We start from the raw sequence: 17,402 nt of genomic DNA on the forward strand, positions 1-17,402 counted from the left end.
ACCACGAAAATACTTTCACCTTGCCACCAAACAGCGAGCGGGTGACTGCAAGCATTTCCCGGGACTGTGTCTCAAAACCTAATGTCTTTGGCTCGAGGATTGGACAGGTTTTTGACAGAGTTGTTGATCTGCCATGCGACGAGAGACGCGATTTTGTCCCAAAATACAAATTGGCCCTTGCCACTGTTCTGTAGAGAACGTTCCTTTGGAGCGTCGTCTCTCGTCGCATGGCATATCAACAACTCTGTCAAAAACCTGTCCAATCCTTTTTAAAAACCTCCATATCAATGGAGTGGGAGAGAAAATGGGAGAGAAAATGATTATGTTATTGAGCCAAATTACGAGGGTGGAGGGATTTTATCATAAAGTGGACCTGTCCAATGTGATTTTTTGTTGTTGTCAAAGGGTAGAAACTGGTAGATGTCTGGAACTCAGTCCAGACATGGCAGGCTCCTGGGCCAACAGAATGGGGGTGGATGGATACAGGAGGGGTGCATGTTGGTTGGTTGGCTGGCTGGCTGGCTGGCTGGTTGGTTGGTGTGTGTTTGGGAACCCGTGTGAGTGTTTGTCGTGTTTGTACCCTGGTGACTTCTTAGCGAGATGAGAGGAACATCTGACCTGTACCCAGATAGACCCCGCCCACTGGGAGACAGGACGTCAACCTGGTGCTCCCAGCTGTCGACCTGGTGCTCCCAGCTGTCGACCTGGTGCTCCCAGCTGTCGACCTGGTGCTCCCAGCTGTCGACCTGGTGCTCCCAGCTGTCAACCTGGTGCTCCCAGCTGTCAACCTGGTGCTCCCAGCTGTGTACACCAACCCTTCCTCACTCACCCATTCTTTCTTTTTCTCTATTGTGTTATTGACTGTACGCTTATTTATTCCTATGTGTAACTCTGTGTTGTTGTTTGTGTCGCACTGCTTTGCTTTATCTTGGCCAGGTCACAGTTGTAAATGAGAACTTGTTCTTAACTAGCCTACCTGGTTAAATAAAGTTGAAATAAAAATAAAACTGTTCTAAGCCCCTCCTCCTCTCTCTTCTCCAGACGTCTCAGGAGTTTCTGAACCAGCTGATGTCTAAGTTGGGGGGTAAGAACCCTGAGGAGACGGGGGGGTTCCAGGAGGCCCCTCTGGCCTACGATGCAGTGTGGGCCCTGGCTCTGGCCCTCAACAAGACCGTTGGCCCACTGAAGGCCAAGGGCCGCAGGCTGGAAGACTTCAACTACAACAACCGAGATATCACTGCCGAGATCTACCGTGCTCTCAACACCAGCTCATTCGAAGGAGTGTCGGTGAGTATCTTATATGTAACCACAGAGAGAGGATGGATGTTGAAGAGAAAGAGGAGAAGTTTGTGGTTGTACTGGGAGAGATATAAGAGAGAGACAGAGAGAGAGAGAGGACAGACTACGGTCCCCCAGCAACATCATAATTAACACGGGCACAAACATCCTGGCCACAGCAGTCAAGGGAGTGATTGAAAAAGTTTCTTCCACATTCCCTAACACACAAGTAGTGATCTCCACCCTGCTACCACGACAATACTTTCACCTTGCCACCATAGATTGGGTGAATGCAAGATTTCCCGGGACTGTGTCTCAAAACCTAATGTCTACATAACCCACCACTCTACCCTGGACTTGAACAGTCTTTATGACCAGTGCCACCTCCACAAGGAAGCACTTCCCACCATTTCCAGGGCCCTGAAGGACATCCCCCTCAAACACAGCCCCAACACCTCCCACAGGCGCAACAGAGCAACGTACACCCCGCCTGACCAGCGAGACACCCTCCCGAAGGCCCCCAAGGAAGCCACTGTATTCCAACTGGTCAATCCAAAATGGGAATAACAGGGAGTGAGAGGAGAGAGTGAGTGTGTGAGAGAGCGGAACAGAAAGAGAGAAAAACAGAAAGAGAGATTAATTCTCCAGACAGAGCTATACCTTATCCCCTGACACCATGAGGTAGACACATGAGAGACAGAAAGAGAGACAGAAAGAGAGACAGAAAGAGAGACAGAAAGAGAGACAGAAAGAGAGGCAGAGAGGCAGAGAGGCAGAGAGGCAGAGAGGCAGAGAGGCAGAGAGGCAGAGAGACAGAGAGACAGAGAGACAGAGAGAGAGAAACAGAGATGCACTTTCTCCTTTACTGTGATAAATATTCCTCACCAAGAGATTCATTATTCACAGAAATGTCTACATTTATTCCAAATTTGTACTTATTAAACCCAGAGGAAACACAAAAAATACTCATGGGCGAAGGAGCAACGGCTCTTCTTGCAGCCAAATCGGTATTTGCCTGCCATAGCCTGAGGGACACTGAATAATAACATCTGCATAGTAAGCAGTATTATGACTGTTACTTATTATGACTGTTATTGTTATTACTGTTATTGTTATTACTGTTATTATTGTTGTTTATCATTCCAAGTAGTAATGGTATGGGTGGTAATGGTAATGATAGCAGTTTAATGATGGTGGTGGTGGTAGTAGTGGTAATGATGATAGTAGTTGTAGTACCAATGTAATGGTGAAGATGACCGTTATTTAGTTATAAGTTAGTTATAGTTTCATTTTTTTATTACATTACATTCGATTATTGACTGTTACCATTTTATTGTTACTATTTTTATATTTAATTTTGTATTATTATTTACTGCCATTCTATATTATTATTTGTCATTGTTTATAATTTTATTACAATGTATATTGTATACATTGTTGCTTTGCCATATTGACACAATGTTTTTCATGCCAATAGAGCAGCTTGAATTTGAATTTGAGAGAGAGAGAGAGGCAGAGAGAGAGAGGCAGAAAGGAAGAGAGACAGAGAGACAGAGAGACAGAGAGACAGAGAGACAAAGAGAGACAGAGAGAGACAGAGAGAGAGAGACAGAGAGAGAGAGAGAGAGAGAGAGAGAGAGAGACAGTGAAATAGATAGACCCTAGGTATGCAGACTCTATCTTTCCCTTGACCCGTCGCTGCACCTAAACTCAATATGACCGGCTGATTAGATAATCGAGAATATGAAATACTAAAAAACATCCCTATAAAGGACAACGTGCTTCCAGCTTTCCTCTGCCTCTGAGTTGAATTAACATCGGCCAGTATGAAGGCCATGCAAACAAGTGAATACCCTGCACCGAGAGAACTCACGCCAAGAGAACCTATACCCAGGCCACAGAATCACCAGCCACATACCAACCAGCTAAGACCCCCCCCAAGCAAACCCTGGCCACACTCTATATAGCCCCCCCCCCCCCCCCCCCCCCCATATCAGACCCCTTCATTTTACATCTGTCTAGAAATGAATAAGAAAAAAAGATCTTAATTTTTTTCTATTTTCTATTACCCCCAATAGAATCCCCATACATTATTGAAGACAGCTTCTCCACCCTTGAGGAGGAGATCAACAATTTCCAGGCCCAGGGACATGTACTAGTCTGTGGCGACCGAAATGCCAGAACTGGACAAGATCTTGACACTTTCAGCACAAAGGGGGACGAACACCTACCTGGAGGTGACATCATTCCCTCCCAAATATGTCCCCCTGAACACAATTATGACAAAACAACCCCCCCAGAAATAGGTCACAACTCCCTGCAGCTCTGTCGCACACTGGGTCTGTAATAAGTCAATGGTAGGCTACGAGGGGACTTCTATGGTAGGTACACCTACAGCTCATCCCCTGGCCGTAATACTGCTGACTACTTTATCACGGACCTCAACCAAGAGTATCTCAGAGCGTTCACAGTCAGTCCACTGACTCCCCTATCAGATCACAGCAAAATCACACTCTACTTGAACAGAGCGATACTCAATCACGAGACGTCAACGCCAAAGGAGCTGCAGAGCATTAATTAAGACTATAGATGGAAGGAAAGTAGTGCATAAACCGACCAAAAAACAATTAGGCAACAAATTCAATCCCTTTTAGACAAATTCTGGACAAAACATTTCACTGTAATAGTGAAAGTAGAAACTTGGCAGTAAAAAGCCTAAATTGTATATTTGACCTTTCAGCTTCCCTATCAAATATAAAAAAGAAAGCAAACAACTTAAGAAAATGGTCAACAAGGACACATGGTTTGATGAAGATTGCAAAAACCTAAGAAATAAATTAACAAACCTGTCCAGCCAAAAACATGGAGACCCAGAAAATCTACGAGTCTACGGCTTCACTATGGTGAAACACTACAACAATACAGAAATACACTACGGAAAAAGAAGGAACAGCACGTCAGAAATCTGCTCAAAGTCATTGAAGAATCCATAGAATCTAACCACTTCTGGGAAAATTGGAAAACACTAAACAAACAACAACACGAAGAGTTATCTATCCAAAATGGAGATGTGAGGATAAACCACTTCTTCAAAGAACAAACAGCAAAAATATATACCTGAATTACAAATCTTAGAATCAGCTATTAAAGACTAACAGAACCCACTGAATTCTCCAATTACATTGAATGAACTACAGGACAAAATACAAACCCTCCAACCCCAAAAGGCCTGTGGTGTTGATGGTATCCTCAATGAAAAAAGCTTTGGACTCAATTGGGCATGAGGGTCTGCTATACAAATTGATGTATAGCAATGTTGGAGGGAAAAAGATACGACATTATAGAATCCATGTAAACAAACAACATTTTCTACAGGGCTGTGGGGTGAGACAGGTATGCAGCGCTTGAGCCCCACCCTGTTCAACATGTACGGTATATCAATGAATTGGCGAGGGCACTAAAACAGTCTGCAGCACCCAGCCTCACCTTACTAGAGTCAAATATCTACTGTTTGTTGATGATCTGGTGCTTCTGTCCCCAACCAAGGAGGGCCTACAGCAGCACCTAGATCTTCTGCACAGATTCTATCAGACCTGGACCCTGACAGTAAATCTCTGTGAGACAAAAATAACAGTGTTCCAGAAAAGGTCCAATTGCCAGGAACACAAATACAAATTCCATCTAGACACCGTTGCCCTGGATCACACAAGAATTATACATACCTCGGCCTAAACATCAGCACCCCAGGTAACTTCCACAAAGCTGTGAACGATCTAATAAACAAAGCAAGAAGGGCCTTCTGCGCCATCAAAAGGAACATAAAATTCAACATCCCAATTGGGATCTGGCAAAGAACACTTGAATCAGTTATAAAACCCATTACCCTTTATGGTTGTGAGGTCTGGGGTCCGCTCACAAACCAAGAATTCACAAAATGCGACAAGCACCAAATTGAGTCTTTGCATACAGAATTCTGCAAAAACTTCCGCTGTGTACTATGTAAAACACCAAATAATGCATGCAGAGTAGAATTAGGACGATATCCGCTAATGATTAAAATCCAGAAAAGAGCGGTTAAATTCTACAACCACCTAAAAGGAAGTGATTTTCAAACCTTCCATAACAAAGCCATCACCAACAGAGAGAGGAACCTGGAGAAGAGTCCCCTAAGCAAGCTGGTCCTGGGGCTCTGTTCACAATCACAAACAGACCCACAGAGCCCCAGGACAGCAACACAATTAGACACAACCAAATCATGTGAAAACAAAAAGATAATTACTTGACACATTGGAAAGAATTAACAAAAAAACAGAGCAAACTAGAATGCTATTTGGCCCTAAACAGAGAGTACACAGTGGCAGAATACCTGACCACTGTGACTGACTCAACATTTAAGGAAATCTTTGACTATGTACAGACTCCGTGAGCATAGCCTTGCTATTGAGAGAGGCTGCCATAGGCAGACCTGTCTCTGAAGAGAAAACAGGCTATGTGCACACTGCCCACAAAATTAGGTGGAAACTGAGCTGCACTTCCTAACCTCCTGCCAAATGTATGACCATACTAGAGACACATATTTCACTCAGATTACACACACCCACAAAGAATTTGAAAATGAATCTCATTTTGATAAACTCTCATGTCTATTAGGTGAAATACCACAGTGTGCAATCACAGCAGCATGATGTGTGACCTGTTGTCACAAGAAAAGGGCAACCAGTGAAGAACAAACACCATTGTAAATACAACCCATATTTATGTTAATTTATTTTCCATGTTGTACTTTAACTATTTGCACATCATGACAACACTGTATATAGCCCTAATATGACATTTGAAATGTCTCTATTCCTTTGAAAAGTATGTGAACTTACTGCTCAGTTTTTATTGTTTATTTCACTTTTGTTTATTATCTATTTCACTTGCTTTGGCAATGTAAACATATGTTTCCCATGTCAATAACGCCCATTGAATTGAGAAAGAGAGACAGCCAGATAGACGGCCATCAGAGAGAGAGACATACACAGAGAAAGAGAGAGAGATAGATAGAGAGGCACAGAGAGAGAGATCGAGAAAGAAAGCGATGGAGATAGAGAGACAGAGAGAAAGACAGACAGCAAGAGAGAGACACAGAGACAGAAAGACAAACAGAGAGATTCAGACTGAGAAAGAGAGAGACACAGAGAGCGAGAGAGAGCGAGAGACAGACAGAGATGCGAGAGAGACCCAGATGACAACAAACGTTGCCACAACTTTAGAGAACGTTCCCTTACGTGTCTCATAAGGTCATTACTTACCGTTTTCATAGGAGAGTTCTAGTGATGTGCAAGGATTGTTTCCTAGAGATCATCCCCTTAATGTAAACAGAACGTCTTTAGGGAAGAATATTCTCCTAAACCTCAGAAAACTGAAAACATGAATGTTCTTGCAACGTTCCCAAGAAACATGTCTAGAACATTAATAGCTTATGTTCTGAGAACATTGCAACCACGTTCTGGGTATGTTTGGTGTGTGACGTTGATGGAATATTCTCCTAAACGTCAGAAAACTGAAAGAGAGAGAGAGGTGTTAAACTGTATACCACTTACATTTTTTTATCTTCATTATTTTTCTTCCTACAGGGCCATGTTGTGTTTGATGCCCAGGGTTCTAGAATGGCCTGGACTCTTATTGAGCAGCTGCAAGGTACAGTACTCTCTCTCTTCCTCATGTATACAATAAATAACTAAAAATGTCCTCACGGCTGGTGACATCTTGTCATTTTGAACATAATCTTGGATCCGGGTAGTAGCATTTGTGGTGTACTAGCGTGGATGGCCAGTGCCCAAAATCCTTCAGTTCCATCCCTGAGTCCATAATCATGAGTATCAACCATATATAGTGCTCTAGAAAGTATTCACCTTGACTTATTCCACATTTTGTTGTGTTGTTGGATTAAATCAATGTTTATTTTCTTCACACAATACCTCGTAATGACAAATTGAAAACTTGCTATTATAAATGTTAGCAATTTTATTGAATATGAAATACAGAAATATATCATTTACATACAGGATCAGTCAAAAGTTTGGACACACCTACTCATTTAAGGGTTTTTCTTTATTTTTACTATTTTCTACATTGTAGAATAATAGTGAAGACAAGAAAACTACGAAATAACACATATGGAATCATGTAGTGACCAAAAATTTTAATATATTTTATATTTGAGATTCTTCAAAGTAGCTACTTTTTGCCTTGATGACAGCTTTGCACACTCTTGGCATTCTCTCAACCAGCTTCACCTGGAATGCTTTTCCAACAGTTTTGAAGGGGTTCCCACATATGCTGAGCACTTGTTGGCTGCTTTTCCTTCCCTCTGCGGTTCAACTCATCCCAAACCATCTCAATTGGGTTAAGGTCGTGTGATTGTGGAGGCCAGGTCATCTGATGCAGCACTCCATCACTCTCCTTCTGTCTGGCCACTCTATCATAAAGTCCTGATTTGTGGCGTCCTGCAGAGATGGTTTACCTTCTGGAAGGTTCTCCCATCTCCACAAAGGAACTCTGGAGGTCTGTCACAGTGACCATCGGGTTCTTGGTCACCTCCCTGACCAAGGCCCTTCTTCCCCCCTGATTGTTCAGTTTGTCCGGGCAGCCAGCTCTAGGAAAAGTCTTGATGGTTCCAAACTTCTTCCATTTAAGAATGATGGATGCCACTGTGTTTTGGGGGACCTTCAATGCTGCAGAAATGTTTTGGTACCCTTCCCCAGATCTGTGCCTCGACACAATCCTTTCTCTGAGCTCTACGGACAATTCCTTCAACGTCATTGCTTGGTTTTTGCTCTGATATGCACTGTTAACTGTGGGACCTTATATAGACAGGTGTGTACCTTTCCAAATCATGTCCAATCAATTGAATTTACCACAGGTGGACTCCAATCAAGTTGTAGAAACATCTCAAGGATAATCAATGGAAACAGGATGCACTTGAAATCAATTTCGAGTCTCATAGCAAAGGGTCTGAATACTTATGTAAATAAGGTATTTCTGTTTTTTATTTGCAATACATTTGCAAAAATGTCTATAAACCTGTTTGCACTTCGTCATTATGGTGTATTGTGTTTAGATTGATGAGGGAAAACATGTATTTAATCAAATTTGGAATCAAGTTGTAACGTAACAACATTTGGAAAAAGGGAAGGGGTCTGAATACTTTCCTAATGCACTGTGCAGTAAACTTTCTTCCTGTTTACACAATGTACTGTACCATAATCATAACCAAGATAATCCTTTTACAGTACGTTCTGCCATTGGTATCTTATAACCTATATATACCTTATAACCTATAACTTTAACCATTTGACAAGTGTAGATTTATCGAATTCTGGTTTTTATTCTCTACCAATCACAATCCATTACACATTGCTGACAAGTATTTCATAAAAATACAATATGTTCCATATACTGAATTTACTGACAATATGAGGTTTCTTATCTCCACTGAAACTCCTCATGTTTTGAGGGGGTTTGGCTTCTGTGTGTGTGTGTGTGTGTGTGTGTGTGTGTGTGTGTGTGTGTGTGTGTGTGTGTGTGTGTGTGTGTGTGTGTGTGTGTGTGTGTGTGTGTGTGTGTGTGTGTGTGTGTGTGTGTGTGTGTGTGTGTGTGTGTGTGTGTTTTGAGGGGATAGGTTTATGTGTGTGTGTGTGTGTGTGTGTGTGTGTGTGTGTGTGTGTGTGTGTGTGTGTGTGTGTGTGTGTGTGTGTTTTGAGGGGATAGGTTTATGCCCAGACACATCTGTTCAGTAAGTCTCATGAACAATAAGGGTCTCAATATTGTCCCCTGGCGCAGCTGTACTTACTCATATACAATTATAGCAGAAAAAAATTAAATGAACATGTGCATAAAAAGTTAATAGCTCCTTAAATATTTCAGTCAATGTTGGAGGGTTTCCCTAATGAGCTATTCTGAAAGGTATCAGTTCTTCTTGCAATTACAATAAACCCGAAAGCCCAGTGCTTTAGTTTAGCATAAACGCCGCTACAGTCATGTTTAAAAAAAATCTCCATGAGGAGAGAGACAGACAGAGACGAGAGGGAGAGGGAGACGGAGACGGGAGGGAGAGAGAGACGGAGACGAGAGGGAGACGGAGACGAGAGGGAGAGGGACGGAGACGAGAGGGAGAGGGACAGAGACGAGAGGGAGAGGGAGAGAGCAAGAAAGAGAGAGGGACAGAGAGAGAGAGGCAGAGATGAGAGGGAAAGGGAGAGAGCGAGAGAGAGACAGACAGACAGACAGAGATCAAGAGAGAGAATGACAGACAGACAGACGGACAGACAGAGATGAGAGAGACCCAGATAGCAACAAACATTCCCACAACTTCAGAGGGGGGAGAGAGACAGAGATACAGAGACAGAGATATAGAGAGACAGAGATACAGAGACGTAGATATAGAGAGACAGATCTACAGAGACGGAGATATAGAGAGACAGATATACAGAGACAGATATACAGAGACAGAGATATAGAGAGACAGAGATACAGAGACGGAGATATAGAGAGACAGAGATACAGAGACAGAGATATAGAGAGACAGATATACAGAGACGGAGATATAGAGAGACAGAGATACAGAGACGGAGATATAGAGAGACAGATATACAGAGACGGAGATATAGAGAGACAGAGATACAGAGACGGAGATATAGAGAGACAGAGATACAGAGACGGAGATATAGAGAGACAGAGATACAGAGACGGAGATATAGAGAGACAGAGATACAGAGACGGAGATATAGAGAGACAGAGATACAGAGACGGAGATATAGAGAGACAGAGATACAGAGACGGAGATATAGAGAGACAGAGATACAGAGACGGAGATATAGAGAGACAGAGATACAGAGACGGAGATATAGAGAGACAGAGATACAGAGACGGAGATATAGAGAGACAGATATACAGAGACGGAGATATAGAGAGACAGAGATACAGAGACGGAGATATAGAGAGACAGATATACAGAGACGGAGATATAGAGAGACAGAGATACAGAGACGGAGATATAGAGAGACAGAGATACAGAGACGGAGATATAGAGAGACAGAGATACAGAGACGGAGATATAGAGAGACAGAGATACAGAGACGGAGATATAGAGAGACAGAGATACAGAGACGGAGATATAGAGAGACAGAGATACAGAGACGGAGATATAGAGAGACAGAGATACAGAGACGGAGATATAGAGAGACAGATATACAGAGACGGAGATATAGAGAGACAGAGATACAGAGACGGAGATATAGAGAGACAGATATACAGAGACGGAGATATAGAGAGACAGAGAGAAACAAAGCAAACAAACCAAAACAAAGGTCTTTTCATGTTTTGTCGATTTCAAAAAAGCTTTTGACTCAATTTGGCATAAGGGTCTTGCTATACAAATTGATGGATAGCGATGTTGGGGGATAAAGATACGACATTATAGAATCCATGTTCACAAACAACAAGTGTGGGGTTAAAATTGACAAAAAACACACACATTTCTTTCCACAGTGCCGCGGGGTGAGACAGGGATGCAGCTTAAGCCCCTCCCTCTTCAACATATATATCAACGAATTGGCGAGCGCACTGGTGAACAGTTCGCACTGGCGAATTGGCGAACAGTCTGCAGCACCCGGCCTCACACTACTAGAATCTGAAGTCAAATGTCTACTGTTTGCTGATGATCTGGTGCTTCTGTCACCAACCAAAGAGGGCCTACAGCAGCACCTAGATCTTCTGAACAGATTCTGACAGACACGGGCCCAGACAGTAAATCTCAGTTAGACAAAAATAATGGTTCCAAAAAAGGTCCAGTTGCCGTGACCACGAATACAAATTCCATCAAGACACCGTTGCCCTGGAGCACACAAGGAGAATACATACCTCGGCCTAAACATCAGCGCCACAGGCACAAAGCTGTGAACGATCTGAGAGACAAGAAAAGAAGGGCCTTCTACGCCATCAAAGGGAACATAAAATTCAACATACCCCACAGAGCCCCAGGACAGCAACACAATTAGTCCCAACCAAATCATGACATAACAAAAAGATAATTACTTGACACATTGGAAAGAATCTTAAAAAAACAGAGCACACTAGAATGCTATTTGGCCCTTAGGGATAGGCGTCCCGTTAACGGGACAGGTGTAAATTATGCAGCGTTTTGTGTCACGATCGCAGATTTTAGAGAAACAACAAATGTCGGTAGATATACAGTTGAAGTGGGAAGTTTACATACACCATGCACTTAGGTTGGAGTCAATAAAACTCGCTTTTCAACCACTCAACACATTTCTTGTTAATGAACAAACTATAGTTTTCGGTTAGGACATCTACTTATGACACAAGTAATTTTTCCAACAATTGTTTCCAGACAATTGGGTCAGAAGTTTACATACACTAAGTTGGACTGTGCCTTTAAACAGCTTGGAAAATTCCAGAAAATGATGTCATGGCTTTAGAAGCTTCTGATAGGCATTTGAGTCAATTGGAGGTGTACCTGTGGATGTATTTCAAGGCCTACCTTCAAACTCAGTGCCTCTTTGCTTGACATCATGGGAAAATCAAAAGAAATCAGCCAAGACCTCCAAATTGTAGACCTCCACAAGTCTGATTCATCATGGGGAGCAATTTACAAATGCCTGAAGGTACCACGTTCATCTGTACAAACAATAGTACGCAAGTATTAACACCATGGGACCACGCAGCCATCACACCGCTCAGGAAGGAGATGCATTCTGTCTCCTAGAGATGAACGTACTTTGGTGCGAAAAGTGCAAATCAATCCCAGAACAACAGCAAAGGACCTTGTGAAGATGCTGGAGGAAACGGGTACAAATGTACCTATATCCAAAGTAAAACGAGTCCTATATCGACATAACCTGAAAGGCTGCTCAGCAACGAAGAAGCCACTGCTCCAAAACTGCCATAAAAAATCCAGACTATGGTTTGCAACTGCACATGGCGACAAAGATCATACTTTTTGGAGAAATGTCCTCTGGTCTGATGAAACAAAAATAGAACTGTTTCGCCATAATGACCATCGTTATGTTTGGAGGAAAAAGGGGGAGGCCTGCAAGCCGAAGAACACCATCCCAACCGTGAAGCACGGGGGTGGCAGCGTCATGTTGTGGGAGTGCTTTGCTGCAGGAGGGACTGGTGTACTTCACATAATAGATGGCATCAAGAGGGAGGAAAATTATGTGAATATATTGAAGCAACATCTCAAGACATCAGTCAGGAAGTTACAGCTTGGTCGCAAATGTGTCTTCCAAATGGACAATGACCCCAAGCACACTTCCAAAGTTGTGGCAAAATGGCTTAAGGACAACAAAGTCAAGGTATTGGAGTGGCCATCACAAAGCGCGGACCTCAATCCCATAGAAAATTTGTGGGCAGAACTGAAAAAGCATGTGCGAGCAAGGAGGCCTACAAACCTGACTTCGTTACACCAGCTCTGTCAGGAGGAATGGGCCAAAATTCACCCAATTTATTGTTGGAAGCTTGTGGAAGGCTACCCGAAACGTTTGACCCAAGTTAAACAATTTGAAGGCAATGCTACCAAATACTAATTGAGTGTATGTAAACTTCTGACCCACTGGGATTGTGATGAAAAAAATAAAAGCTGAAATAAATAATTCTCTCTACTATTATTCTGACATTTCACATTCCTAAAAGAAAGTGGTGATCCTAACTGACCTAATACAGGGAATTTTTACTGGGATTAAATGTCAGGAATTGTGAAAAACTGAGTTTAAATGTATTTGGCTAAGGTGTATGTAAACTTCTGACTTCAACTGTAAGTGCCTTATATTGGCTGAAAGCTTAAATTCTTGTTAATGTAACTACAGTAACCAATTTACAGTAGCTATTAAACAATGCCATGCTATTGTTTGAGGAGAGCGCCTAACAACAAAATACTTTTTTTCAACGCGATAGGTTTGATAAATTCACCTCTGAAGGTGAAATATGTACTTACATTCTGAAATCTTGCTCTGATTTATCATCCAAAGGGTCCCAGAGATAACATGAAGTGTCGTTTTGTTAGATAAAATCCTTTTTCATATCCTCACAAGGTCCATATAGCATGCACGATCGATTTAGAATTTCCACTCGTTCAATTTGCAAGAAAGGAATCTGTGAAAATCTAACCCTAAACGTTGTTTCAACCAGTCAAATCACGTTCGTATGTATTCCTCAGAGATCCTAGAAGGTAACAAGAATTCACGATTTAATTAGGGGTGTAGTATATCCTATAGGACACCATATTTGGTCAGAGAGCGATGCCTTCATGGCACACCGATGACGTCGGCGGCCATCACTTGAACGACTGTGTCTTTGTCAAATAGGAACCAATCGGGGTCAAACAAAGCTAGCTAAATAGCCAATGAGCTGAGCGTTACGGGAATATCCGGAAACCATGTATCTGTCGTAAAATGTAATTTCTAACCTTGTACGACAGCATGCCTTTTTATCTCTGAGGATATTCAGAGTTATGAAGTTATGAAACTGTTTGATTTGCAAATGTTGAACTTATAATATGGCTACTAATACTTGGAAAGCTTAATCAAAGTCCAAGTATACAGATTTGACGATATTCTTGAAGAAAAATTGAATATTTAATGCGAATATCTCCTTCACGATTTGCCCAAATGTACCTGTGGACTTCACACTAAAACTCTTGTAGGTCAGGCATTCTTCAAGATATCCATCTGCATATACACTCCTACCAACACTATCAGAATTACAAGCAGAGTTTCTACCATCTTGCATTTCAAAGATGGTGGTAGAAAAAGACTGGTTCGTTTTATTTTGGTATTATCTTTTACCAGATTTATTCTCCTACATTCCTTTCACATTTTCACAAACTTCAAAGTGTTTCCTTTCAAATGGTACCAAGAATATGCATATCCTTGCTTCAGGTCCTGAGTTACAGGCAGTTAGATGTCGTTTAGGCGAAAATTGAAAAAAAGGGGGCTATCCCTAAGAAGTTTTAATTTTAACAGACAGTACACAGTGGCAGAATACCTGACTACTATGGCTGACAAACTTAAGGAAAGCTTTGACTATGTTCAGACTCAGTGAGCATAGCCTTGCTATTGAGAAAGGCCGCCGTAGGCAGACCTGGCTCTCAAGAGAAGACAGGCTATGTGCACACTGCCCATAAAATGAGGTGGAAACTGAGCTGCACTTCCTAACCTCCTGCCAAATGTATGACCATATTAGAGACACATATTTCCCTCAGATTACACAGACCCATTGAGAATTTGAAAAGAAGTCCAATTTTGATAAACTCCCATATCTATTGGGTGAAATACCAGTGTGCCATCACAGAAGAAAGATTGGTGACCTGTTCCCACAAGAAAAGGGCAACCAGTGAAGAACAAACACCATTATGTTCAAACAACCCATATTTATGTTTATTTATTTTCCCTTTTGTACTTTAACTATTTGCACATCGTTACATCACTTTTGGAACTTTTGTGAGTTTGTTTGTATTATTTATTTCACTTTTGTTAATTATCTATTTCACTTGCTTTTTCCCATGCCAATAAAGCCCGTTGAATAGACAGACAGACAGACAGACAGACAGACAGACAGACAGACAGACAGACAGACAGACAGACAGACAGACAGACAGACAGACAGACACACAGAGACACAGAGACACAGAGACACAGAGACACAGAGACACAGACACACAGAGACACAGAGACACAGAGACACAGAGACACAGAGACACAGAGACACAGAGACAGAGAGACAGAGAGACACAGAGACACAGAGACACAGAGACACAGAGACACAGAGACACAGAGACAGACTTCTCCAAATTGTGTCCAGGTGTATTTGTCTCCTTTTAATCCTTCTCCTCTTTACGTTAATATGTGCTTGTCTTATTCCTTTCATTTAAATTGTTTATGTTGACGTCCATGCCTACGCATAGAGCAGTACTGTAGCCATGGTGATAAGAGAGGTAAGAGTACTCGTAGTGGTGAAACTCGGGTAAAAATAACTAGAACATTTTTTTTTAAGGTCTTTATTTTGCTTTTGTTTTTTTTAAACATTTTCTCCTCTTAGCCCTCCCCTTGTGGCTTCCTGGCAGCCTCCTCTGTCACACAGGAATGGTGTCGATAGCGTCGTCTTATCTCTGGCTACGTCAGGCTGGCTGCCTGTGAGAGAGGCAGGCAGTGAGGTGGTGTTAGTTGGTTTGGCTGGCTGCGTTTTGATCATTGTGCCTGTGTTCAATCTGTCTGCTGCGTTGTCTGTTCTGACAGCGCCTGTGTCGGTGACTCATGTCGTCTCTCATGTGGGAAAACACTCTTTGTTTTTGTGGCGGCTGATGAAAAATTAAGCTTGTTTTCCCCAATCTCCTCTCATCTCTGTTGCTTCCCCCACCGTCCCAGAAAAGGAAGTGTTGTTTTGATTAATAATTTACTCAACGCTAATTGGAGTGGGTTTAGCCCAGAGCAGTTTGGAAGGGGTTTGGTTCTGGATGTAGTAGAATGCAGCGCAGGGTAAGTGGACATGAGCTGCTTCTCAGTCAGCCAGCAGCTACTGCATACCTACTGCATACCTACTGCATACCTACTGCATACCTACTGTATACCTACTGTATACCTACTGTATACCTACTGCATACCTACTGCCTACCTACTGCATACCTACTGTATATCTACTGTATACCTACTGCCTACCTACTGTATATCTACTGTATATATACTGCATATCTACTGTATCTACTGTATATCTACTGTATACCTACTGCACACCTACTGCATATCTACTGTATACCTACTGCATACCTACTGCATACCTACTGGATATCTACTGCACACCTACTGCACACCTACTGCATACCTACTGCATACCTACTGTATATCTACTGTATACCTACTGGATATCTACTGCACACCTACTGTATACCTACTGCATACCTACTGGATATCTACTGCACACCTACTGTATACCTACTGTATATCTACTGTACATCTACTGCATATCCACTGCATATTCACTCATATCCAATTAATATCTGCTGCGTATGTACTACATATCTACAGCATTTCCAGTGCATATCTACTGCATATCTACTGCGTACCTACTGCAGATCTACTGTATATCTACTGTTTGTCTACTGCATATCTACTGCATATCTACTGTATATCTACTGCATATCCACTCATCTACTGCATACCTACTGCATACCTACTGCATACATACTGTATACCTACTGTATATCTACTGCATATCCACTGCATATCCAGTTCATATGTACTGCATATCTAATTCATATCTACAGCATTTCCACTTCAAATATACTGTATTCACACTTTATATCTACTGCATATCAACTGCATATCTACTGCATATCTACTCTATATCTACTGCATATTCACTGCATATCTACTGCATATCTACTCTATCTACTGCATATCTAATGTCTACTGTATATCTACTTTATATCTACTGCATATTCACTGCATATCTACTGTATATCTACTGCATATCTACTGCATATATACTTTCTACTGTATATCTACTGCATATCTACTGCATATCGACTGTATATCTACTGCATATCTACTGTATATCTACTATGTATCTACTGTCTACTGTATATCTACTGTATATCTACTGTCTACTGCATATCTACTGTATATCTACTGTCTACTGTATATCTACTGTATATCTACTGCATATCTACTGTCTACTGCATATCTACTGTCTACTGTATATCTACTCAATATCTACTGCTTATCTACTGTCTACTGCATATCTACTGTATGTCTACTGCATATCTACTGTCTACTGCATATCTACTGCATATTCACTGCATATCGTCTGCATATCTACTGCATATCTACTGCATATATACTGCCTACTGCATATCTACTGCATATCTACTGTCTACTGCATATCTACTGTCTACTGCATATCTACTACATATTTACTGTCTACTGCATATCTACTGTCTACTGCATATCTACTGCATATTCACTGCATATCGTCTGCATATCTACTGTATATCTACTGCATATCTACTGTATATCTACTGTCTACTGCATATCTACTGTCTACTGCATATCTACTGTCTA

General features: G+C 41.8%; 1 protein-coding gene across 1 annotated transcript in view; it reads left to right on the top strand.

The window, feature by feature from the left end:
• Nucleotides 1-17,402, top strand: part of LOC120027366 (gamma-aminobutyric acid type B receptor subunit 1-like) — a 131,163-nt gene that overhangs the window by 60,869 nt on the left and 52,892 nt on the right. The window contains exons 7-8 of the mRNA XM_038972282.1: nt 1,042-1,287; nt 6,900-6,963. Coding sequence (XP_038828210.1) covers nt 1,042-1,287; nt 6,900-6,963 — 310 coding nt within the window. The remainder of the gene's footprint in view (nt 1-1,041; nt 1,288-6,899; nt 6,964-17,402) is intronic.

The sequence above is a fragment of the Salvelinus namaycush genome, chromosome 32 (genome assembly GCF_016432855.1).
Source record: "Salvelinus namaycush isolate Seneca chromosome 32, SaNama_1.0, whole genome shotgun sequence".
Classification (NCBI taxonomy): Eukaryota; Metazoa; Chordata; class Actinopteri; order Salmoniformes; family Salmonidae; genus Salvelinus; species Salvelinus namaycush.